This window comes from Gadus morhua, chromosome 22 (assembly GCF_902167405.1).
Source record: "Gadus morhua chromosome 22, gadMor3.0, whole genome shotgun sequence".
NCBI classification, from domain to species: Eukaryota; Metazoa; Chordata; class Actinopteri; order Gadiformes; family Gadidae; genus Gadus; species Gadus morhua.
Window position 1 is genome coordinate 9633242 of NC_044069.1, and position 25454 is coordinate 9658695.

Sequence of the window (25454 nt, forward strand, 5' to 3'; positions counted from 1 at the left end):
TGAGAAAAAAATGTCTGACAAAATCCCAATCCCAATGTATTGGGATTTTTAAGACATTTGAAGGATTGATTAAATACATTTTAATACCAATACCATTTAAGGTATTATTTTAAGCATTTGTATGCCTTGGATTTATTGTATACATTTGCATAGCAAATAAATGACTTACTTGTAGATGTATGAAATCAATGCTTGTTAAAAACAACAGTCATCAACAGTCACCAAGTCACTTCTAAGAAAAGAACAATATAGATACATCACTCATGAACAATTATAGGCCCATATCTAACGTACCATTTTCAAGCAAAATCATTGAAAAAGCTGTTTATCAACAGCTAAATAACTACTTACTTCATAGCAATGAATACATTTACATATCGGTGACGCACCGGCTACTGAGTGACGCGCATGCGCATTTAATGACATCGTTTACAGAAGTGCGTCATTATTGCGCATCTAGGACCCCCGAGCCGATCTGGATCTGGCAGCCGAACACATCTGGTACCAGATGGGTAAGTAAGTACGGGCTCTGCTGGTACTTACTTACACATGACTTACACCTGTGCCTTTATTCTGACCACTGTTACTGCGCACACACACACACACACACACACACACACACACACACACACACACACACACACACACACACACACACACACACACACACACACACACACACACACACACACACACACAAACACAGCAACGTTTATTATAAGGTGTAGGGAATAAGTCTGTAGATTAAGAGGTCATTTCAGATTGCTTATCATTTATGTTAACTAAAGTTAGGCGTATTAATTCAAAACATATTGTTGCGTGTCAAAAACTTCATCAAATTAATCACTAGGGGAAAGGTTTATTTTCTTCCTATCTCTCCAGCCACCTGGTGTGTGAGATATGAGCGCCACACACGTGCGCATACACACTCACTCACTCACACACACACACACACACACACACACACACACACACACACACACACACACACACACACACACACACACACACACACACACACACACACACACACACCCATATAAGTGTAAGAGTGGTGTAAAGTTTAACAATACAGCCTGACCTTTATTCATCTATTTACAGAAAATATGGAAAATGCATTAAAACATGAAGACACAAACCATATGGTTAATTTCTATAAAAAATAATAATAATAATAAAATGGGTAGTTTTGTTACATCAAAAAAAACGAAATATTCATTTTTCAGCCACTAGATGGCAGCGCGGACATTGATTAAAAAGGACAGGAAAAAAAACTGCATAGTGGTGCCTAATTTGTTTTGATGAATCCACACAGTCAGTCAGTCTTGTATGGAACGCACCAGTGCAGTCTTAAGTAAGTACGAGGTTAAGCAGAAAAGGGGAACAGACTATCCCCAGTGGGGCCTCTGCGGTGCTTACCACAGTGTCAGACATGAAGCCCTGCAGTCTTAACATACCAACCACTCCGGGAGTCCACAATCCAGGACGCCAGGGGAGTGTCTACCTGCTTTTGGAGATGCCTTAGGCACACAGTGGTTATTATAGAGAACATTACACTCACAATGCTAAGAGGAAGGCGTAATCCAATCCCACCTTTGGCTGGTAGGCAAACTGAAGGGGGTCCAATGATGGTTCAACCAGGGCTGAAGGTGAACCAGTGCCATCTCTCAAGGGCCTCATCCAGTCAGAAGTCATCGCCTCTGACTCGGTCTGTAGCCTTTGGAGTCGATACGCCGCATCTTCTTCGGTACAGGAACCACGTAGGATGTCTTCCCCAGTACTAGGATCGGGTTGGAGACGTGTACTCCACACAGCTGGGAATTCAGACTCAGGCTGACCGTCCGGATCCACTGTCTTGCCTGGTCGAAGTCTGTTCAGCTCTGACCTCAGCTGCTCCACCGAGGAGAGGGGAACAGGGCCCACCCCGTCAGTTCTGTTGAACCTGTTGATTAATTGGGGCCGACCTCAGAGGAATAGGACACCTTTTCCACATTCATGTTCACTATGGGGGAAAGCTAAGGTCATCATGTCCACATGTTTTGCAGACCTGAAATGGAATAATATATGAATATCGTAGATCTTCGCATCCATCACTTGATTGCCTAATACAACCAAAGTATGCAGCCACACCCAGACCCAGGGTCTTATCAGTCTGACTCCATGTCTCAAGAATGTTTGCATCTCTCTTGTTAGATAATTTCCTATGAAAATACTGAAGGTTTTGGATTAAGTTGCCTTTTAAAATACGATTTTGTTTTAATTGCTTCCACTTACAATGTTTTTTCATCATTGTAAGGTGTTTTATGAGCTTTTTTATGGACTTGGATGTTCCCTTTTATTGTGGCCATTTAAACGTTGACGTTTTAACTGACGAGGCTAAGGGAATTGCTTTAATCTGTTTGTGTGTGTTTGTGTTTGCAAGCGTGCATATGCATGCATTATGTGTGGGCCAGATGGATGTGACCCTTCAATGAACTGGTCCGTACCTTTTGTGACGCATTGCCATTTCCTTATCTTGTATGTACGTACACTTCCCTTTGAGCTTGATGGGGATATGACTTGTATTTGATGTCTCAACAGTCATAAAATCAGAATGCAGTCATGGTGACGGTTGATGCATTATTGGATGCAAATTAAGCAGGGCTGATGTTTGTGCGGGGTGGAAGGGAAATAGTTGAGTCGTGATGGTGCTTCATTGGTGAGGGGGGGCCCTGATAAAATAATATCACTGGGGACCATGGCACTTTAATGACGCCTTTACTGCACCTGCCTGAGAAAACACTATAGCGTCCAGTTTAGAAGGTCAGTCATCTGTCGATGTAAGCAGAGTGCTGTTGCATCCCACCAGAGAAACATGACGCATAATAGACCATCAATGTGCAACAGAAGAGAAGGCACCATATCATGTTCAACAGTAGTATATTTATTTTCTAATATTTGTATTATATGATAATGATTGTATTGGTCCCTAAACATACAGACTTCACATTCACATTTCAAACCCTTCCAAATTGATTACTACTGTCCTTGCCTTAATTTTGTAAACATGTTAACATTTTGTGTTTGAGAATTGTGAGATCCCCAAACGGACAAACGTACACGGTGCACTAATGCGTTGGCTTGTATGTACAAATGCGCACACAGCATCTTTTTCTTTACACCTTTATTAAATCCCTCTGTGCACAACCTCTGTTTAATTGAGCTCACCATGGAGACCTCTGAGCCGGAGCCAATCAGAGGTGGTCTACGCTTGCGTCAGAGCCTGGCTCAGAACACAGGGAAGGGAGCCGGAGATGAAGATAAATAAGCCAGACCTGGCGACAACAACACTAATTAAACTGCCCCGCCTCTCCACACACCCGTTCCATCTGCACACAATTACTTAGAAAGAAAATGAAATCACCAACAATCATTAATTTTTCTATACACTGCACGGTTCAACATAAAAAAAAAAATCCAAACCCTTTGACAAAATCAGTCTTTTTTATGTTTGGTTAAAGCGGTTGAGCATTCGACGGACCAGAAAAATGCTATTGCAAACAGTCTCAAGGCTAACCATTAGAAAACAGGTGGAATACCAAGAGAAATAACAAAAAAAAAAAAAAGTCTATGAATAATGCCAAAAGTAAGTTAAGTGAAAACCTTAATTATTCTTATTTACTGTAGTTAACGCAAAGTACCTCTTTAGCGATAGCAAAAAATATCATGCCTCAGATATGCATAGCAACACAGTCTAGACTTTCCTATCGTAACCCAAAGGTCATCAAAAACGCGGTCCAAAAACAAGCCAGCATTTATCAAAAGCTTAGGAGCTTCCTTTTCCAAGGTTACACTTGATACAGTGATCTCAGCCTGATTAGTGCATGGTTGGGAGGGCTCTATTAAAACACAGTATTGATCCAATTTGATATAAATTGAGATACAGCAGCTATACTATATTCTTTATGAATATATTCTTTGTGGTTGCCTGACAATCAAAAGGTCAACATTTCAAAAGTCCACAAAGTTTCATATCCTTGCTCGGACTTAGTTATATTGGCACTCATTGCACTTCAATATGATGCATAAACCACATTTCTTATAATATTCTACCCTCCAGCTCTGTTTTACCAAACCCAAAATAGCAGATCTTTATTCAGTGTACTGACCGTCCTACAGGGGGCAAATCTGCTGTCCCTTTTTCTATAATACATGGGAGAATTATCCTCTCTCTCTAAAAATACAATAATGGCACTTAACTGTAACTTTGATAAAATGCCAGGCTTCTGATATAAAGGGTTTATATAGTAAAATATTCTTATATTTGTATTTAATACAAAGTAAATACAAGATATTTCCATTTATGGCCTTGCTATAATCCCGTAAATGTGCAAGAAATTATTTAGGCTGATCAAGTATATTATCATATACAAATATCAGTGTTAAACTTATACAATACTTATTTGTCATCTCAGAAAATGAATGAACAAAACACTTTTTGCAGTTTTTGGTAAGTCTCAACCGTGGGTCATACCATGTGTCAAACCCCCAGGCCAGTCCAGAATTCACCATGCAACACAAATTCCTTACCCTCACTTGCATTTCTGCACTTTGCCGTCCAGCACTCGCTTGACTTTAACGACCATACCGGCCGCGATCAACACGCACGCCGCCACGGTGACCACGTACAATCCCACGACGAGCCCCGCCTCGCCCTCGCCGTGGAGACGCGAGTACAGCCTCCTGCGGCCCAGGTAGTCCAGGTGCGACGCCCGGATCTGGCTCAGGGTGCACAGGTTGAGCAGCACATGGAAGATCTGGTGGCTCTGCCCCACGATGTCGCAGCGGCCCGGGAACCAGCGCTGCGGCAGCGGGTACGTGAAGAAGAAGGCGCTGGAAAGGAAGAACACCACCTGGCCCAGGTGGAAGCACAGCGCCGCCTCGTCGTCGTCAGCCGACCACCGCAACAGCCGCTGGAACACGGGACTCGTGTCCCAGGCGTAGGCCAGCGCCGAGGGGGTCACCTGGCCCACCCGCCGCACCCAGGTGGGCAGGCTGTGGCTGCAGAACTTGCCGTAGCAGCAGCCCAGACAGGAGAGGCAGGAGAGGACCACGGCGGCGGGCATGAAGACGCCGGCCACGCGGGCGTGCCAGCTCTCCTCTAGGGCGTAGTAGAAGTGCACTGTGGCGCTGCCGTACTGGTACTGCGCCACGCCGATGTAGTCCATGAAGAAGAAGAGGTAGTGGCACAGCTCTGACTTGCCGCCCAGGAGGTGGGCCGCGGCGCTGCAGCCGTTGTAGCCCATGGCCGACACGGCCAGCACCAGCAGGGGCCAGGCGTGGGGGTCCCCCACGAAGTCCACCGTCTCGGCCAGGCGGCACAGGGTGAGCAGGAAGACCAGGAAGCCCAGCAGGTGGGTCCAGGTGTTGACCGTCTCGTTGTGGCGCTGGAAGAGCGACCGCAGGTAGTAGCTCCAGGACTGGCCCAGGGGCCGGTAGCCCGAGTGGACGTGGGCCTCGCGGAAGTACCGGGGCACCTCGGTGTCCCGGAGGTTGGCCGGCATGGAGGGGGCCGCTTGGGTCAGCAGGAGGGGCATTTGCCGGAGCTGTTGGAGGTTGATGAACAGCCGACCGATTCTATCCATGGCGATGGTTGCCATGCTGGTGGTGCTGGTGGTGGTGGCGGTTACAGCGTTCTGGGTTCTGGGTTTGGATGGGTGTTGAGTGATGATCGGGATAGATAATTTCAGATGAATTATCTAAAGCAATATTAACATCTGGGGTAAAATGCTCACCTTTCGCCCAAAAAGGATTTTCCGATCCCTGTAGCTATGCTACTTAGTTTATTTAGAAAAAAAAATATTATTTATTTTTTCTTAACATCTGACTAGGTAAAATCTATAATTTTGTTACACACTGTCCAATGGGATTCCTAAGCAAGCCAGTAAAGTTGCTTCATACATTTGACATACATTTGACAAACGTATCTGTTAATGTGTAACGTTAGATTTCAACAGGGCGTAGGCCTATGTCAAAAGTTAATTTGATATGTTTTCTCATTCCTGCTGATCGTTGTTTTCAGGCATGTCACACCAAGTTACTTTATAATGCTCTACCAACCCAAAAAACATAGTCAGAGTTTTCACAAATTCAATAAAAATACAATAACTTTATGAGTGTCCGCAAGTTTAGAAAACGTGCTGAACTACGGCCAAACTCTGAACTACTGCTAAACTTAGGTCAGCTGCCCGTCCGTTGAGGGGAGTTTGTAATAAAGTTTTCACGCTGCTTTGGAAGACAGAAGGTATGCGCTCTTACTTACAGTCGACAGCACCCCAAATCAGATCCACGACACCGCGCCTTCCAGGAGACGTCTGGTCTTGTCCCCGTCTCGGATCAAACACTTCCCAGTGCGCCCACGGCGTGGAGAAACACCCACGGGCTGGAGATTCATCCACGGGGTGATGAAACTCCGACGTTGTGGAGAAACACCAACAGGGTGGCTCGATCCTCTACTGCAAGGTGTCCAGTGACAGGAAAAAGGCGGGCCCGTTTTCCGTGCAAAGAGCCAGAATACAAGGTCGATCGGTCCTCATGTCAGTCGATGACACACGATCAACGATCAACTCATGTTGTTTTTGACAGCTTTGGTGAGGCTAGTAGCCTATCTCGTTTAGTTTCTGGGTTTCAGTTATAATGGAGTACAAGCTAGGTACTTGAGGAGGGAAAACTGTTACGAAAGACAGAGAGACGTGTTGGTTTTACCAATCCTCCCTGTCTGTTAGGTTTTAGTGCGACCCTGGAGAAAGAAAAGTTTGGATTATAAGAGCTTAACATTTACAACATCTAAATGTTAGAAAACAGTTTTAGTTGTACCTGTTTGTGAGATGTTTGGATATGCAACTTGGGACGGATAAGGAACTGTTTCCAAGAAGTGCAAATCTTAACACAGAGTGGCAACAAGTTCATCGCCCTTCAAAATAGAGCATTATCAGAATTTGAACATCATTTAAATGAAATTCCCGCACCACTTAACGTGAACAGAGGTATTCAAATGTTGATTGTGTAACGGATGAACATTTGGATGAACAGCTACCTGTGAGGAATGTCTGAAACGATTGGATAATGAGCAGACATGCTGCCTGCCAGAATGATACAAGTGGTTAGGATGATAGGATCGCTGGTTTATTGAAGCAAAACCGATTTGTCCACTCCTTTGTTACCTGTTACGTAATCATAATTGGTCCACAGCGGGCCTTGGGCTGCCTGACCCCCCAAACCCCAGCTCCACTGAATGGAGTCCTTCCATGCGGTTGGAAAACCGGATTTGTGAGTTAATTGGAAAGTATTCTACCCATAAGCAACCACAAGTCTCGAAGCACCAACGTTTCTTCATTTGGTAGCCTAGGCCAAAATCACCTTAAGCATGTCCATGTATGACATTTGATATGTATATGTGTGTATGTATATATATATATATTTCTTTTTTTTTTTTTTTTTTTTTTTTTTTACAAGTGAAAAATATTTGCTTTGGGAAATATCTTGAAGTGGGTTTCAAGTAGCATAATTTAGGTCTACTTATACTAGGCCTAGACTTATGTAGGCCTACACTATGTAGGTATAAAATTCTACATGTAGGCCTATACTGTCTTTGTCATACACTAATCACAACTCACGACATTGTAAAATAGTACATATTTCAGCTTTAACATGTGGACACAAAGAAAACGAAACAAGATTATCAACACTAGAACTAGTAGTTCTTGAGTTGAACATGGGTTTTCTCTATACATCCAAATATTTGGTGAAGAAGTTTGACAGAGAACCTCCTTTTTACCAAAGTAGCATACTCTCAAATCAGGACAGGCTGGCTTGGGAATCAAACTCCAAGGGGAAAGGTTGTGGGTTTTTGGCCCTAACGTCTCCTTAATGATCCTTAATCCGGTGTCACTAAATTGCATGGATCAAGACCTCTTAAATTAGTAAAGAGTAAAGTAAAAGTCTTGAATTCAAACACAGTTGAGTTAAAATTTGAGGAAAGTCTAAGTCACTCAAGATGTTAGGTTAAACAGGAGACATGTCTACTCCTGTTTTTGATAGGAACTGACTTTCCAGTGAGCTCATATTTGTAATGGCTATGTATTTTTCGGTTTGTTTGTATGTGGTTTTGTGTGTGTGTGTGTGTGCGTGCGTGCGTGCATGCATGCGTGTGTGGGAGTCAGCAGTGCAAAAAGCATTTGGGGATGAGTGTGGACACATTTGTTTGCATATTTTAAAAGACTGTGTACATGGATGAGGGAAATGAGTCAGAAATGGGGGTGAAAAGCTCTTACTTCTCTCGTGGAGTTCTACCAAAGAGCATTCAATCACTGGAGGAGTATGACAAACATGTTTATGTCTGTAGACCTTCTGACACAGTTCCAGCCGGGCACAGCCTCACAAGCCAACATCTGGATGAAGTTGGACGGTCAGCCCTCAGCCCAAACCGCCATTTCTTTTCAAACTTACTAACGCAAAAAAAAAGCTATAACTTCTGTGATCATTATTATTGCAACTCAAGAGTGTTTAAGGAAACAGATTTTCTGCTCTGCATTACAAGTTGAATAAGTGAATAAGTCTTGAGGAACCATGCACTGACATTTTGAATGCCTTTTGAATTTGTGTTTTCATTACCTGAAGGTAGGTTGATCATTTTGGAAATAAAAAGAACAAAAAATTGCCGATCATATGGTCTTGTGTGCATTCAGGGGTTCAGGAAATCTAAATTGGCTATGATTTGAATAACGATGATAATAAAGCATCTATTTTTTATTCTTGTTTCAAAATTCGAATCAGCATGAAATCCTTTGAAATATGCAACTACTTATTTACCGATACATGTACCATACATGCAAATACATCTTCTGATTGTAACAATCCTTCTCGCTGCATTTGCACATGTGCATCTTCAATTAATCTAAATGGCAGATGCATTGTCCCATTTTTCAATTTGGGACCTGAATGCGGTAAGTGTCCATACTGAAGTGCTTTAGAGGAGGGGAAACAGAACAGGCACAAATGTATTTTTTGTAATAAATAAATTACAATCACAACAGCTATTCGGTAGCTTGGGACTGAGGGTGAAAGGTTAACTCGCTTATATTCAATTTGATGTGAGTGAGTGGTTTACTTAGCAAACATTTGTGGATTTTGTACAGCCATGTTCAATAATGCATTCTTCATTAAAACATGCCCTTTGATTGGAAATAAGGTTATGACTTATGACGTGTAACTCAAATCATACAACCTCATTGGTCATTACAATTTACCATAAATTGCACCCAAGCTTTTCAATGATTCATTGATAATACGTCGGAAAAGTTCACATCTTTACACATTTCCACTTTTTATACTCCCCGCCTCAGGGTTCAACAACGCATCACTGTCATTGAGTCTGCTATAAACAACTTGTTGTCATTTTTATCTGTGCTAGTTTTCCATGCATCATTTCTTGTGTACTTGTCAGCGAGGAAGAGCTGGATGGAGTTGCCCATAAATGACATCCTATTTCACAGATAACACGTTCACCTCCTTCCTGTCTAACTGCCGACCTCCCAATCCCTGATGCCTTTATTTCTATTGGCCTGTTGGTTTAAAATGCTGCTAGAACATATGACCTTCCCCTCATGGGTTCATCTTTATTCTCTCTTATCTTGTCTATTGTCATGCCAACATGCCCCATTGGCTTCTAAACATGGACAAAATACTATAATCTAATAATGTTGTTGATACAGATTCCATTTGATATGGATAGTCACAGTTTTATTGTCTACTGTATATGCGTATTTGCATTATTTTCCTTTTGTACTGCTGGTGCTATTCTTATACCATCATTTTTTAAGTGTCTGTCTGTGGTTATTATTTGAGGTTACGAATCGTATCCTCAAATAATAAGCATTGACTATGAATTTAATGTATTTTTCTAACATATTTACTTATATATCAGTATGGAAGGAAAAAAAGTATCACTCTAAGTTTATCACTGTATAAAGCACAACATTTTACCGCCACCAGCATAAATTGAGTCTATAATCATATTTTGAAACCTTATTGTATATGTCCACTAAGTGGCGCCGTTTCCTTTGGTAAAACAACGTAAAACCTTAAATAAAATGTCAAGCTTTTCATTACTAACAGAAGAGCAGAAAAGCGTCTCTTTTGAATAGCTTGTAAGCCCAGCAAGGAGTCAATCAATTCTGTAATATCAATAATTAATTGTATTGATGGATGGCAAAAAAAACATGAAAAAATGGCAACGCACATGTTTGAATGATTGTTTGTTGTCAACAGAGGTCAACCAAGGCTGCAAAGCTGAATAAAGGAGATCAGGAGGGTCGAATAAACAATGTCAGAAACCTTCCTCCATCTGTGGACACTAAATCATCATCAGAACTGAAATGTGAAGAATTGATTGTAGGAGTGTCATAACTAATTTCTGTTCAGTTTTTTTTTTTTTGCGATCGCTTACGTCAGGAGGGTTCAGTGAAACTTAATGATACTCCTCCTGGGACCAATCAACCACCTCATTTAAAAAGAAAAAGACAATTATTCTATAATCAATGATAAGGTGTTATGATGAAAAGGTAATATGTGCATAGGATGCACTTCATTATAACAAAACTGCTACAGTACTGTATAGTACTGTACTACTTGTTCTCTGGCGAATATGACACCCAAAACAATTTCAAAATCAAGATTGTTTCTTGAGCTGCTTAGAAAACCGTTTCCCTATAGACCTCTCCCACTTATATAGCCGGGTAACCACATAGTTAAGGGAAGCCAACTTGAAACGGGTAGCACTGTGGCATTTCACATTTCACATTTCAGACCTGTGACTGGAGCGAGGGGCTGCATGGAGTCCAGCTCCCTGAAGGAGCACATCTCACCCCTAATTGGGGTTGTACGGGCCGGGACAGATATTGAAGTGACATTCTGCAGGAGGATTCCCTCAGCTCTGCTATGATGAGCCCGCGGTGCCTTCGTTTATCAACGTCTCGTCTTCCCACTTTTGCTGAGCAGTTTGTTTTTGCCCTTCACACAATATATCACCTGTCACATCTAATGGGGGCCCGCTAGTGTACACAGAGACCCTGCGGATCCCATGGGTGTATCGCCCGTTTCCAATTCTTCCATTGCTCTCGATTGCCTCAACCTTACAGCAGGCCTATGGCTGCACCGCTCTCACAGTCACGGGCTCTTGTGTTTGTGTGAGCCCGTGACTTGGTGGCTCTCGTCATGTATATATATATATATACAGGTATATATATATATATATATATATATATACCTCAGAAAGTATTTGTCAGTGTCCAGCGGTTGTGTTCTTCGATTATTCCCAGGATGTATTTAAAGTCAAACCGTAATAAAAACATTCCTATGCATTCTTCTTTACAAGATGCACTATTGTTATGACACTATTGTGTCATAATCTATTTCAACTATTGTTGAAATAGATTACAAACCCTAAACTTCAATCTCTTTCTGTTGCACATGTCGGTCTATGAGCGATGTATGGCTTTGGCCTCCTCCGAACACCAGCGGTGGTTCGGGTTGGGCCCACACATAACTACTGGGTAGGCATTGATGAAATATCACGTGTGGGTAACTAAACCCAGGCTGGGGGGTGATCCTTCTCTATGGGTCTCTCTGTTTTATTGACTCACATGTTAAAGTTAATCAATGCCCACACAATAAATGCTGTGTGGGCATTGATTAAATCTAATGTTCGGGTAAATACAACAGAGAGACCCATAGAGTAGGATCACACACAAGCCTGGAATATTTAGACTCAAAGAGTCTATAGATTCCATAGATTCCATCAAATAAAAGCTTTCATCTAGTAACGTGTGACTCTCTGTCTTTGTTAAAGACCTTGGGGCAGGTCTTACAGTTTTGCTCGATCGTTTAAACAAGTTTTCTAAAACTATAGATCAAATTCTCAAAACTCTAAACACAAACCTGAGAAGAGTTAATCATTTTGGCTAAAACGACACAAATTTTTCTCAAAACTGTTTTTTTTCCACCAACAGTAAACACAGTTATCAAATGAGTATCTTTAGAGAGCATCAATTAAACACTGGTGGGATCAATTCAAAACACTTCCATCAAAATACTATTTACATATGTTTTGGCTTTATGAGTCCATGTTACATATTCCAATAAAATTGTTTAGAAGTAGCTCTTTCTTTTTTAAAGTTGCAATTAGGTGGTACATAAAGTATGAAGACTGTTGCCATATTGTAATACAATACTGAGAATATATCATACAAATATTGCATTGAACCGACCGTATCAGAATAGGATATGCATATCCTAACCACATTGGTTAATTGAAAATACTTACATACACACCTGAAAACACTTTCTTCCAAAACTGAACACCAAGCAGCCAGCTACAAAAAGGCCTCAGTTACAGTAAGCCATTTGGAGAACTTTGCAAGCATGGATGCAGGAAGAGCAAGAGGCAGAGGTAGAGGAGGAAGAGGAGGACAGAGACATAGAGGAGGAGGTGGTGGAAGAGGCCGTGCACGGAACATTATTTCCGATGACATAAGAGCAACTTTGGTGGACCATGTCATAAACCATGGTCTGACTATGAGGGAATCTGGGCACAGAGTCCACCCTAATCTAAGCCGGTTCACAGTTTCATCCATAATAAGGACATTCCGACTGGAAATCAGGTATATCTTCAACTCTCTACTTTCTACTCTACTTAGACTGTATCTAGAATATTTGCAGTACTATACCATATCACATGTACTGTATTGCAGGGTGGCTAATGCTCCAGAATAGGATACAATGCCTATTTGTCTATCCAATGAGCTCCAATGGGCTAAACTCACAATCACAGCTTCGCAGAATCATTCTGTACACCTATAGTTGATAACAGTGGAATTGTGCTCAGAGTTTTGCAGGCTGCAGTCTTGTAGTTGATAGGCTACATGAGCTTCAAGTTTTCAGAATTGTGTGCATGGTTCCATTTTTCGTGTGTATTCCATCGAGAAAAACTGTAAAGCGCTGATAATCAGGATCTGGATATCTTGAAGCCTGTAACTGGATCAGAGTGATTATATTCTGCATTTTATTTGAAACACCGGGACATGATCTGTTTGGGCTTTCTGACCTGGATCACTTAATATGGGATTTCCAAATCAGAGTTCAAAACGTAGGCTCCTCACTTACATGGCTAAGATACTTACATAGGATTTTGTGCATAAAAATCGCTTGGAATTATTGTACAATAATACAAACTAAAAAATGATGATTGACAAACACACACACACACACACACACACACACACACACACACACACACACACACACACACACACACACACACACACACACACACACACACACACACACACACACACACACACACACACACACACACACACACATACAAATAATAATTAATATGCATTGCATGCATATGAAGCAGGAATGTGTCTTCAAAAAAAATGCTGCGGTTGAAAACAGCACAACACATAATATTAACTGTCCTTTCCATCTTTAGGTGAAGAGGGTATCTGGCTCGCTCCCCAAACAGGAGGGTCATGACGTCACAACACCGGAAGCAACCACTGGCGGTCCAAAGAAGGACTGGCTGCCAGGAAGTAGGGCGAATGAAGTTCATCTTTCTAAGCGGTGTGATGGCGGATGTGAGTGACACAATAGACACCATGAAGAACTATCGCATAGCCTTCGAGAAGGTTAACCCCGACCTCAGCCGCTACCCGTTCTGCATCGTGTGGACGCCCATCCCCGTGCTATCGTGAGTGTGTATCGCAGCATGCACATGTGTGTGTGTACTTTTAGGCAAACTTAAGACGGAGGGATTCACAGCCCCAGCTAGCTAAACCGGTTCTCATGCTACACATAACTGTGTACGTTTGGGCATTCCTCATGTCTATAATGGAGCAATAACACAACCTGGAAACACCGGATGTGTAATCGTGACTTATGGATGTATATGCGGTCGCTGTTTTGACGGTCAGTCGTGTCGATGACAGGTCTGGTGGTCACACAACGACAGCGTCACTCGTTTTGTATGATGCCAAGATCAGCGGACTGGAGTAATCACACAAACGAGTTCAAGCTCTAATATTAATGTTGAGCAATGGGCACAACCTTTGTTTGGCTAGATTACACTATATATATACCATCCAACTGTTGTCGTTGTTGTAGTATGTGCTTGTTCGATGTTCACAACCAGTACTGGACTCCGTTGGCATCATCTGACCACTACAGTCACTCGTTTGTCAGAAGCGAGCCAGTGTGATCCTCTCGACCATTAGGTCAGATTAGTATTACGGTTACGTCACTGAGGTTTCTAATGTCCCCGGGGGTTCAACTTTCTGCTTTGTGCGTGCTCGTCTGTGGTTTAAAACTGTGTGTTTCATGTTGTTGTTTTTCGTTCAGATGGCTGCTTCCCTTTATTGGACACATGGGGATCTGCACCTCCTCCGGTGTGATCCGGGACTTTGCTGGACCCTACTTTGTCTCGGTGAGTAATCGCTAGTAGGTTCAACTACTGTTGTCATGTCCAGGAGAGTATGCTGTAGTCCTATGAAACCCACTGTTATTGATTATTCAAAGTTTTCTTATATATAGAATAATAGGATTATTTTCGTATGATGGCTGAATCTACCATATAATAACTTATATCCAGTCCTTCCATTTTTTTCCGCTTTTGATAGTTGGCAGTCAAATTTAACAAATATATAAAAAGTTTTATTTTACCTTTGCAGGAAGACAACATGGCCTTCGGGAGACCAACAAAGTAAGTAGATAAAATAATGTATTTCATCTAATTAAACTATTCCACATATGCCTGTACACAGGCATATACCTGTAATCAGACCTGTGCAGGCTTATCGTGTTTCTTTGAAAACATAAAGTCATTTCACCTTGGAAATGACAAAACACAATAGGAAACGAGAATTAGGGTTTCCAGAGATGGTGTGGACCCTTCTTTCACTGCCTCTTCCTGCACAGATACTGGATGCTTGACGTGAGCAAGGTCCACGCCGGCGGCTCCAACGCCTGGGACACTGCCGTCAGCGACGCGTCAGAGGAGTACAAGCACCGCATGGTAAATCACAGCTCCACCAACGCACAACCCCTCAGCAGGCCTGCAATTCAGGATTTATTGTATTATCCATTATGGTAAATGGACGGCATTTATATAGTGCGCACATTCACACACCTACGGTTGAGTCAACCATGCAAGGCGATAGCCAGCTCGTCGAGAGCAGTTAGGGTTAGGGGTCTTGCTCAGGGACACTCCGAGCCAGGGATCGGACTAGCAACCTTGCAGTCACCAGTTAAACACACTCCATCTCCTGAGCTACTGCTGCCCCTAATTCGTCTATGATTATGATTCATATTTTGACCTTATGTGGTGCAAAAGAAAAAGTTACCAGTTACCACAAGTAAAAATTCTGAAACATGTATTATTTTTTTTATCGACCAGCACAACCTCTGCTGCGACAACTGTCACTCACACGTCGCCATGGCGCTGAATCTGATGCGCTACGAGAACAGCACCTCGTGGAACATGGTCAACCTCTGTCTGCTGGCGTTCGTCCACGGCAAGCACGTCAGGTGAGACCATCTGAGAACATATGGGGGTCGGTAGACTTGTTGTTGGCTGGAGCCCAGGAAACGTTATGGTTCTGGATGGTGTGGAGCCCTATAGAGCGGGTCGATGCCAGTTCAGAAGGACATGTTTCAAACTTTGTCTGGAAACCCAATCAAAGGGGCGTTCTTGCTTGTGGGATGGCTATCGATCGTCCAGGATTTGATTTGCAATGGCAAATCTCTGAGAAAGTAGCACTCTGAAAAAGACCCCATCCCGACTGTGTAATCAATATTATTCATGGTTGGAATATAATTCAAGTCTGCAGGCATGCAAGTCACAGTCACAATCACAAAAACCAGTGGGTTTTTTATAACAAACAAAAGGTGCATTTGCATTTCTTTCCTCTGCTGCCTTTATGCGAGTGTCTGTCTGGTTTCTAAGTATTTACATACGCCCAAGCACCGATGATCCCCTGTCTTTATTAATTTCTGTCAATCTGTTGTCCATTCCCGGGCTGTGCTTCTCCGATGACATCACTTCCTGCCGCTTCCACAACTCAGCTGTGCCGGCTTCCTGAAGACCTGGCTGCCGAGCCTGATGCTGGTGGGAGTCATTCTCACTGCGGTCCTGGCCCTTAACCTGCGGTGACCTGGGGTCACAGAAGGACTATCGGGGAGGGTGCACCGGGTCACGACCTCACCAACCCCCCTCCCTTCAAAGCCCTGGAGTCCGAATGACCTTCTCGGCCATGGAAGGTGTTTTTTTTTTATTTTGTTGAACTTTTGTGTTCAGTAGCGTTCCAGACACCACTCAATATTCCCCGTTGGTTCTTTTTTAATGAACACACGCAATGATGAGGTTCCGCAAACGCGTGCTTCCGTTGATGGCGTTTTTCTATATTTTTGAGGACTAAAACAGCAGAGGAGATGGAACCCTGCCCTCTGAACAACGTATGCCTTATTAGGAATTAACAACGTTGGCAACATGCTTGTTTTGATGCAGTGCCCACATGTAAACTGTTAGAATGCGGCATTGTTATTGTTTTTTGGGGTGTTTGTTTTGTAGCATTGGATCCTTGATACTAACACTATTTACTATGAAATACCGAAAAGGCCTGCATCTTCTAAAACAAGAGTAATTGTTTCTATAGAATCTATATTGTCAATATTGTGTATTTTTAGATGTCCTTTACAACGGTATAACTTTGATAGGTTTACAATATCGATATCCTAACTAAGTGCATATCTGATCAACTGCAAAATAATCGGAGAAACCTCGACTATTCTTGGCGACCATAACCTGTAGCTGTAAATGAATGAATGAATGGCTGATTGCTTTTGTATTATATTGTGCCAAATGTTTATACATGCATTATGCGCCCAACCTGAATAGTGTCCTTAAAGGGGTTAGCATACCTGCTTATTAATGTAGCAGGTAATTTATGTTTTTTTAAACGGGTATTGAGGAAGATGTGTCCCCTTTATTGACCTGGTTTAAAAAATATATATCATTGTTTGATGTAGCACAGCTGCTTTTGCCTTTCTTTAAATCTTTACATTAAATACAGTGTACAAATATTGCCCAGGAAAAGTTTTTTTCATGGATATGTTTTTTCTTTTTCTTTTTTTTTCAAAGATCTGGTAGCATTCACTTAAGCACTTTATCTTTTGTTATTTTAATGGACCTTGCAGCCTTCAATGTCTAAGGTGGGTTTTGGGGGAGGTATTTTTTTATTTTGTATTATTCTACAATAATCCCAAACGATGTTGGGCACTCAAAATCCGTTGCCATGGCTGTAGTGAGTGGATTCAAATCCCCTTATTGTTTGTAATCAAACAGGAGGAGGGTTGAGCCCTCTCTGTGGCTACAGGGCTAGCTAGAAACAGCAGGCAGCCAGGATCCTCAGGACTTTCACACACACACACACACACACACACACACACACACACACACACACACACACACACACACACACACACACACACACACACACTCTCACTCTTGAGAGTCTCTTGTGGCTACTGACGGCCGGGGCTCCTGCTGTTTTTGGTTTGTTGTTTTTTTCTTCTTCTTCTGCTCGCAGAGTCGCAGCACCGTGGATCAGATTAGAAGGTCATTGTGAAATGTCTCTCCACCGCGCAACATTACGGCTTTGATCTAGGGCCCGTTGTTCCACGGTTTAACTCAAAGCAGGGTCGTATAGTCTCATGTTTAAAATGGCCTGTTTGGGAACAGCCTCATTTAGTTTCCCCAGCCCTTTAACAGGACAGACAGAGGGTTGATTCAAACATTTAACCAATGCTCACAACCTTTTTGAGCAGCTGTAAATATTTCAGCAAAATTAATAATTCATATTTTTTCAAATTTTGTGTCCTAGAACCTGTTATGTTTAGTTTTGACTGAAACTATTTTAACAAATCTCAGACACTGTTCTACTGTGTGCCTGCGTGTGCTTGCATGCCAGCATGTATGTAATAATATAAGTCTCATTGGACCTATGTATTTTTGCAGAGAAAACGTTTCACATGTATGTGGTGGCTTCACAAAACATTTCCTTGTGAGTGAACTGCCTCCATTAGTTTCCAAAGGTTGTGAGTTGTTGTGTAGTTCTTTTCACAGGTGCTTGGGTGGAAGCTGATTGTACTCCTGCTTTGTTTTGCTTGTTGCCAAGGTAAACTACTTGAAAAGTTGTGCTTTTTATGTTTGCTTGTAACAATACCGTTACAAAGGCTGTATTGGGGTTAATTCAGTCATTGCTGACAGTGCAGCAATGGTGAATCTCCACCCAAGAAGCCAGTTGGAATCTGAATGCACTGCTGCTATATTTTGTCAGTGGTAATTCATCACTGCTGCTTTTTCTTTTTTATTTCAAAATATCTTTCTCAGATTTATTATGTTTAATAGGTGGATAGGGTGGACTCTATTTGTGTCCATGGTATATAATAGGAGCAAGAAATGCCGTTTGAGTCCCTCTGGGAATCCCTGGCAAGGCTGATACAGCCAGAGCCTTCTCTGTGTTAGTGCAGGAAAAGATGCCGCGGAGGCAGTAATCACTTCTTGGCAGATACTTTCAGAAGATACACAATGGGATTATTTTATTTTTTCTGAATTTCGTGATGTATTTCTTTTCTGCGGGGCTATTAATAGCAGGGGTTTATGTGAGGTCCGCAGCGTTATGTAGCAAAGGCAGTGTTTTATGCACCATCTAGATCGATGAGTGTGTGTTTTTGGGGTTTGTTTTATTCACCCACCCCTATCCCATGAGACACCGTGACTTAACACGTGGGGTAAAACCACAACGAAATAACCTCGCCCTGTGAAAGGATTGTGAATTTGTGACACCGACAAAGAAGTATCTGATATGTTATCAAAGTGCATGTGCAGGAATGCAATATGGTCCAGCCTTTTTTTGTTGTTGTCATGGACTTAAGACTGCTGCCCGCAGAGGTGCCTTGTATCTAAGAGCCTGGTCCTGGAATGTGGAGACCTGTGGTTCCACTCAACTCACTCCCTACAGACACAAAGGACAGGACGCTAGTTTACCAGCGGCCCTGTCCATATATGTGACTATTTGTGAACACCACTCTTGATTCTCTATGACCTCATTCATATGCTTTCTGTTCCACAGCATAGTCTGTCGAACACTTATAATGGAGAGATGAAACCTAAGGGGAAGAATGTATCGCCTAGCCTTCAAGTGAATCTTTGGCCTGTGAATGTATGACTCATCATAATAAAACCCTTGTTGTCTATTAAAAATCGATTAAAGATTACTGCTTTTGTATGAAAGCTTTGTTCATTTTATGCATTCACACCAGCGTGCTATAGATTGATAATGGCAAATTTAGGGGTTTATTAATTTCGCCTCCTCCTGAAGGGAATTAATGCAAAAACCAATGCCTTTAGGCTATATTGGCAATGCTTGTCTGCAGCACCCCCTTCATTTTCGTATTTTATTAAACAGTCTTTAGTCGTCATCAGAGTGACAGAATTTTGGAGTGAATGATCAGAGCTCTCCCAGGACACCCAGAATCACCTGGTGGGATACAGCCAATATTAGACTCAGAAAGGGGTCCAGGAATTCCTTTATATCGTATTATACAGAAACCCACGAGTTTATTTGTCTGAACGTTGTACCGAAGGAAAGAGAAAAATATGACTGTGATCAGAGTATGCTGGTACCGTAGCACTGAAGCATCCAACTGATGCTTTACCATTTGTTCATCGGGAGTGCGCGAGGGAGACGGGCGGAGATCCGGATGGGGCACGCGAAAGGCCCCTCCCCACGGATCGCACTCCGCGATGGTCCTTTAATTTCATTGTTCGAGAGAAGCGACGCCCCGCGTGCTACGGCGAGGATAAAAAAAACAAGAACGGCGAGACCCCCACTTTTTTCTCATGGAAATCAGACCCTCCCTCCCACTCACACGTGGGGCTTCACAAATGCAAAGTCGAACATTCACAGCCAGACGTAAAAAGTGCGGGGACAGGAGCAGGATGTCTCAGGCAAGCTGACGAGGACAGCGCAAGTTTCGGTATTTTTTAAATGTTGTGGTTTTCATTGATGACCACTCCTATAATTTATTGGCGTTGCATACCGTAGCCTTCTCTCCAAAATGCTGGAATTGGCACAACGCATGGTTTTGTGTGCACTGGTGTGTTCCATTTACGCGCGCGCGTCTTGTCCTCCCGGTTGCGAATGTTCCGAAGCGGCTCACACGGTCAAGTGTGTGTCCAAAGAGCTGCAGACCATTCCGAAGGGGATCCCTGGATATACGAGGAATCTTTTTATCACAGGGAACAACATCAGCCGAATCGGTCCAACATGTTTCCAGGGACTGGATAACGTCACGAACTTGTCTCTGAGCAATAACAGGTAAAACGCTTTTTCTCAGACAGTGTGTAAGCCTGTTGTATGCCTATTATATCTCTGAGGTTTCATAGAAAAATAATAAATATACATTTAACATTTCTGTCATGCTATCACAGGGCGCTCTGCATATGTCTCAAATATTTCCATTTCAAAGTATAGTAGCTAAAATGTCCAGAATCTTCTCTCCCTCTCTATTTGGTTAATCCTCTGTGGTGTACCCCAGAATCACCGAGGTGGAATCCAACACCTTCGCTGATCTGCGCGCTCTGCGCTACCTGGATCTGAGCAGCAACCAGCTGACCGCCATCCACCAAGAGGGCTTCAGCATGCACAACCACACCCTGCGCGAGCTCAACCTCAGCCGGGCGCTCTACAACCACTCCGCCGTGACCGACCTGGCCGCCGCCCTACGCCAGGCCAGCCTGGGCTCCCTGCAGGGGCTGGACCTGTCGGGCAACGGCCTCGTCCTCCTGCCCCCGCGCACCTTCTCCCGGCTGGGCCAGCTGCGACGGCTGCAGCTCTCCAACAACTCCCTGGTGGCCATCCACAACGCCACCTTCTGGGGCCTGCAGCGGCTGGAGGAGCTGGACCTCACCTTCAACGCCCTGAAGGGCGTGCCCGAGGAGGGGCTCCGGGAGCTGGACGCCCTGCCCGTCGCCAGCGGCCTCCTGCTGGGCGACAACCCCTTCGACTGCACCTGCGCCATCGAGCCCCTCGCCCTGTGGCTCAACCGCTCCCGGGACCGCGTGCGCGACACCGAGGCGCCCTCCTGCGCCTCCCCGGCCACAATGAGGAACGTGACGCTGCTGGCCGCCGCCACCCTGACCCTGCGGTGCTACCAGAGGGCGGCCGGGGCGGACCTGGCCCTGCAGACGTCCTACGTGTTCCTGGGCCTGGTGCTGGGCCTGGTGGGGCTGGTGTTCCTCTTCGTGCTCTACCTCAACCGCAAGGGCATCAAGAAGAGGGTGAACGAGGCGCGCGACGCCTGCCGCGAGGTGTGGGAGGGCTACCACTACCGCTACGAGATCGACTCGGACCCCCGCCTCTCGCAGGTGTCGTCGAACGCGGACGCATGACGCCGACTTTGATTCCCCCCCCCCCCCTGACTATGAGGAGGGATGGAGGGATAGAGGGGGGCGTGACTTTTTTCTTACGATGCATCCAGCCTCTACCACGGGAATGTAAAATTGTATATATTTGTATATTATAAAGCTATTGCATACGTTTGGATTTTGTTGACCCGTCGTCATGCTTTGTAGGGTGATGCATGTCTAGGCTCTCGTTGACCCCCCCTCCGATTTCAAACTCATATGCTTATTTCGCTCGAGACTTGCAGTCGCGGTTTGGTAGGTTTGTGCACAAATCGCTGACATCAAGTAGACTCTCTTGCTTTGTACAAATATGATTTGCTTTTAATTGGAGCCAAGTGCCTTTTGTTGGTTGGATGCCAAGATGCAGACTCGATTTTTAGATATTATTGGACTGTGCGTGATGAAGTGGTTTGCATATAGAATAAGGAATCGAGAAACCAAGCAAAGCCAAGGAATAAAAAATGCATTGACAGATGTTATTGGGGTAGATGTCTGAGTAACTGGGCCTCTTTTTTCGCAAGTGAAACAGTATGTCCTGGTATGTCCCGAGACCGACAGACATTACATTTTAGTGCCCGGCTGTCCCATTCATCTCCACCTGGGACACCAGGAGTGGCACCGGGCCTTTGGTCTGCCCCCCTGCTGCCCAGGGCCGTCCCGCAGGAACGCACATTACAGCGTTCCTCCCTCCTCTCCTCGCTCTCTCGCTCTCTCTGTCTCCTTCTCTCTCTCTGTCCCTCTCTCACCGTCTCTCCCTTTCTGATTCTCTCCCGCTCTTTCCTTCTCTCTCCCGCTGTGTCTCTGTCTCTCGCTGTCTGTCTCTCGCTGTCTGTCCCTCGCTGTCTGTCTCTCGCTGTCTGTCTCTCTGTCCTTAACCGACTCATCAATTGAACATCCCATCCCCCCCCCCCCCCCCCCCCTCTTTACTTTGGTCATGAAACTTTTCTTTGTTTCAAACTTCCTTCTCTCCCTCCTCATTGTCAACGATGATGAGAACCAGTCGTGGTTCTCTGAATCTGCTGAGAGCAATCTCCCACCCTCTCTCCTCTCTCTCTCTCTCCTCTCTCTCTCTCTCTCTCTCTCTCTCTCTCTCTCTCTCTCTCTCTCTCTCTCTCTCTCTCTCTCTCTCTCCCTCTCTCCCCCCTCCCCCTCTCTCTCTCCCTGCCCGCTTTGAAGGGACGCCTGTGCTGTGCTCTCTACACATTTTTCTGTTTAGGAGCCCCCCCCCCCCCTCGCTGATAAGATACAGATGAGTCCCGAACACCAGTTCATAACTTCCATGCAATGTGTTTTTCCTTCCTTTGGTGAAAAGCTAACGACAGGACTCACATTTCTTTCTCAAGCACTGGAGAGAACATGAAGGTTCCTCCAAGATAAACGCATTCCGCAAATAATCCTCATGTCGTTTGAGAAGTGTTTGATGAGGACTGCCGGGTTGTTTTGTAGTCCTACTCGTCACCTGTGGCTGGCCTAAACACATTGTCTATGCATGTGTAATGAACCGATGAAAGAGCATGTTTTAATGAATTCCTATAGTAAAAAAATGTTATGAATGAAATTTAATCCCCCATCTGATGAAGGACGTAATCCTTTATTTGTCGTCCATTTGGAGGTTGTTTGCCCATATACATCCTACGAGGGGGAAGCCTGTCATAAAGCACATACGAGGAATGCCAGAGGCGGTCCGTAAACAAAGACTTGGAAATGTCTCTAGCAATACTTTTGATGGATAATGTAGGGGGGGGGGGTGGGGGGGGGGGGCAGAGTAGTAGAGAGCGGAATTGGTACCAGGCCTGAGGCAAAGGGGACCCCACTAAACACTGCAATGTTAATAAGATGAAGGAGGCGATCACTTTCACACGTGTCCTGTTTTCTCCAAGATGAAAGAACCACTAGAAGGCTGCGTGGCTCTTTTCATGTGAGAGAGGCGGAGAAGAGAGAGAGACGCTGAGGTCATAAGGGCGAGATGGTGGGGAGAGAGAGAAAGAGGAGAAGAATAAACAGAAGTGACAGAATGAGTTTGAACTCAGCCCCGGTTCCCTAATCTGCCTATAGTTAGGATTTTTATCCTTTTTATGTCTTGCCAAATTCCTCTGAATTAAATAAATAAATATATATATACAGTATGTATGCATACATAAATAAAATATATGGAGTTTAGGGTATTTAATGCATGCCATTGAAATAAAACCATCGAAATTGTATTCTCAGTGTCTCACATCTTATTTAGCACCAAACAGCATTTTATCAATCAACCAACATAACGGAAGGCTTGTCAAACGTAAAACGTCAATGCCATTGAAAGCATTTGGCTATTGGATTTTTACAAGCTGCAGTACCCCATAAAACCGGGGGCATTTACTCGCTGAGTGGGAAGCAATTGAGGCGCCGACGCCGCGAGACAATGAACGGCTCAAATGGCGAGATGTGTGAGATGTGCTTTGTTTTTTTTTAAAGCCAAGATGTCTTGTGATACTCATTCCCCCCCCCCCCCCCCCCCCCCACACTTGCCTCAAAGGTCCATTATGCTGCGCCGTAATAGGACTTAGTAGCCTATCACGATGACAAAGCGAGGCTCTGCCGTCCAGCCATTGTAAGAAGGCGTATCATCCTTCTTAATAACGTCTCGAGCGAGGTAACCCCGGGAGAAGTTTTTTCTTTTGCTCTTTACACGATAAAAGTCACGCGACGCGAGCTAGCCTATATGATAGCCCTGGCGGGTAATTGATGTCATTTGACAATAGAAAAAGATGGGATGTGTTTTCAATGTTCATTACCTGCTGCCTTTTTGGTCGTTATATGAGAAACGAGAGGCCACTATATGAATTCGACATGTATACTTGTTAAGAGAAATTGGACCACTTAAAAGTTATAAGGTTGTACATTGCACATTAGCTATTAATTAATAAAACACACTTCGATTCACCTCTATTACATTTTTAATTTGGTTATTGAGTTTTGGAAGCATAATTTTCTTTAAGGAATTGAAAACGTCTTTCTTCTCGAGAATCAGATGTTTTTGAACGAGAACACGTTAGAGTTCAAAATGTTATTTTAAAATAACTTAAATCAAAAGTCAAATTGTTGTTTGATGAGAATGCATTTGACATTTGACATTCAACGTATACATTTCAACATGCATTTAATGTATTTATCTTTTGTCAGAGTCCCTTTTTGGAAGCATACTTTTATGCAACTGCTTTTCTGGAAACATCTTGGTGCCATTAAACAGATTTAATAGCCACAATAGGGAATAAGCCTTAAAAGTGAACACCACATCTGTGGGAAATTCAACATGTTGAAAAGGAGACCACAACAGACAGCAGCATGACGCTGACTGTGGCATCCAGTCCCACTACCCAACACGCACACACGCAGACACACACACAACACACACACACACACACACACACACACACACACACACACACACACACACACACACACACACACACACACACACACACACACACACACACACACAAACACACAGTCACACACATGCACACATACACACGCACACACACAAACACACACACAACACACACACACATACACACACACAAACACACAGTCACACACACACACACACACACACACACACACACACACACACACACACACACACACACACACACATACACACACGCAAACACACAGTCACACACATAGACACAACACACACACCCATACACACAAACACACAGTCACACACACACACACACACAAACACACACATGCACAAATAAACACACACAAACACACGCGCACACACACAACACACACACATACAGACTCACAAACACACAGTCACACGCACACACACACACACACACACGCATACACAACACACACACACACACACACACACACACAAACACACAGTCAC

At 43.8% G+C, this 25454-nt stretch overlaps 3 protein-coding genes across 3 annotated transcripts; 2 read left to right on the forward strand and 1 right to left on the reverse strand.

Moving 5' to 3' along the window:
- Window positions 1–2902: 2902 nt before the first annotated feature.
- paqr7a (progestin and adipoQ receptor family member VII, a) lies at window positions 2903–6522 on the reverse strand. The gene is made up of 2 exons (XM_030348149.1): window positions 6302–6522; window positions 2903–5682 (listed from the first exon to the last, which is right to left on the reverse strand). Exon 2 carries the CDS (start codon window positions 5637–5639, stop codon window positions 4572–4574), a length of 1068 nt encoding a protein of 355 aa, XP_030204009.1. The 5' UTR covers window positions 5640–5682; window positions 6302–6522; the 3' UTR covers window positions 2903–4571.
- Window positions 6523–13594: 7072 nt separating this feature from the next.
- tmem222b (transmembrane protein 222b) lies at window positions 13595–17191 on the forward strand. Its single transcript, XM_030348155.1, has 6 exons — window positions 13595–13792; window positions 14440–14524; window positions 14769–14800; window positions 15016–15112; window positions 15494–15624; window positions 16162–17191. Exons 1-6 carry the CDS (start codon window positions 13644–13646, stop codon window positions 16247–16249), a joined length of 582 nt encoding a protein of 193 aa, XP_030204015.1. The 5' UTR covers window positions 13595–13643; the 3' UTR covers window positions 16250–17191.
- A 2707-nt stretch (window positions 17192–19898) lies between these two features.
- Window positions 19899–22479, forward strand: tpbg1b (trophoblast glycoprotein 1b). The gene is made up of 2 exons (XM_030348147.1): window positions 19899–20477; window positions 20698–22479. Exons 1-2 carry the CDS (start codon window positions 20218–20220, stop codon window positions 21548–21550), a joined length of 1113 nt encoding a protein of 370 aa, XP_030204007.1. The 5' UTR covers window positions 19899–20217; the 3' UTR covers window positions 21551–22479.
- Window positions 22480–25454: the final 2975 nt, after the last annotated feature.

Coding starts and splice junctions, on each gene's coding strand:
- tmem222b (XM_030348155.1), top strand. CDS start 13,644: ATGAAGTTCATCTTTCTAAGCGGTGTGATGGCGGATGTGAGTGACACA. Junction 14,525..14,768: donor CTGGACCCTACTTTGTCTCG/GTGAGTAATCGC, acceptor TTACCTTTGCAG/GAAGACAACATGGCCTTCGG. Junction 15,625..16,161: donor GTCCACGGCAAGCACGTCAG/GTGAGACCATCT, acceptor TCCACAACTCAG/CTGTGCCGGCTTCCTGAAGA.
- tpbg1b (XM_030348147.1), top strand. CDS start 20,218: ATGCTGGAATTGGCACAACGCATGGTTTTGTGTGCACTGGTGTGTTCC. Junction 20,478..20,697: donor TTGTCTCTGAGCAATAACAG/GTAAAACGCTTT, acceptor GGTGTACCCCAG/AATCACCGAGGTGGAATCCA.
- paqr7a (XM_030348149.1), bottom strand. CDS start 5,639: ATGGCAACCATCGCCATGGATAGAATCGGTCGGCTGTTCATCAACCTC.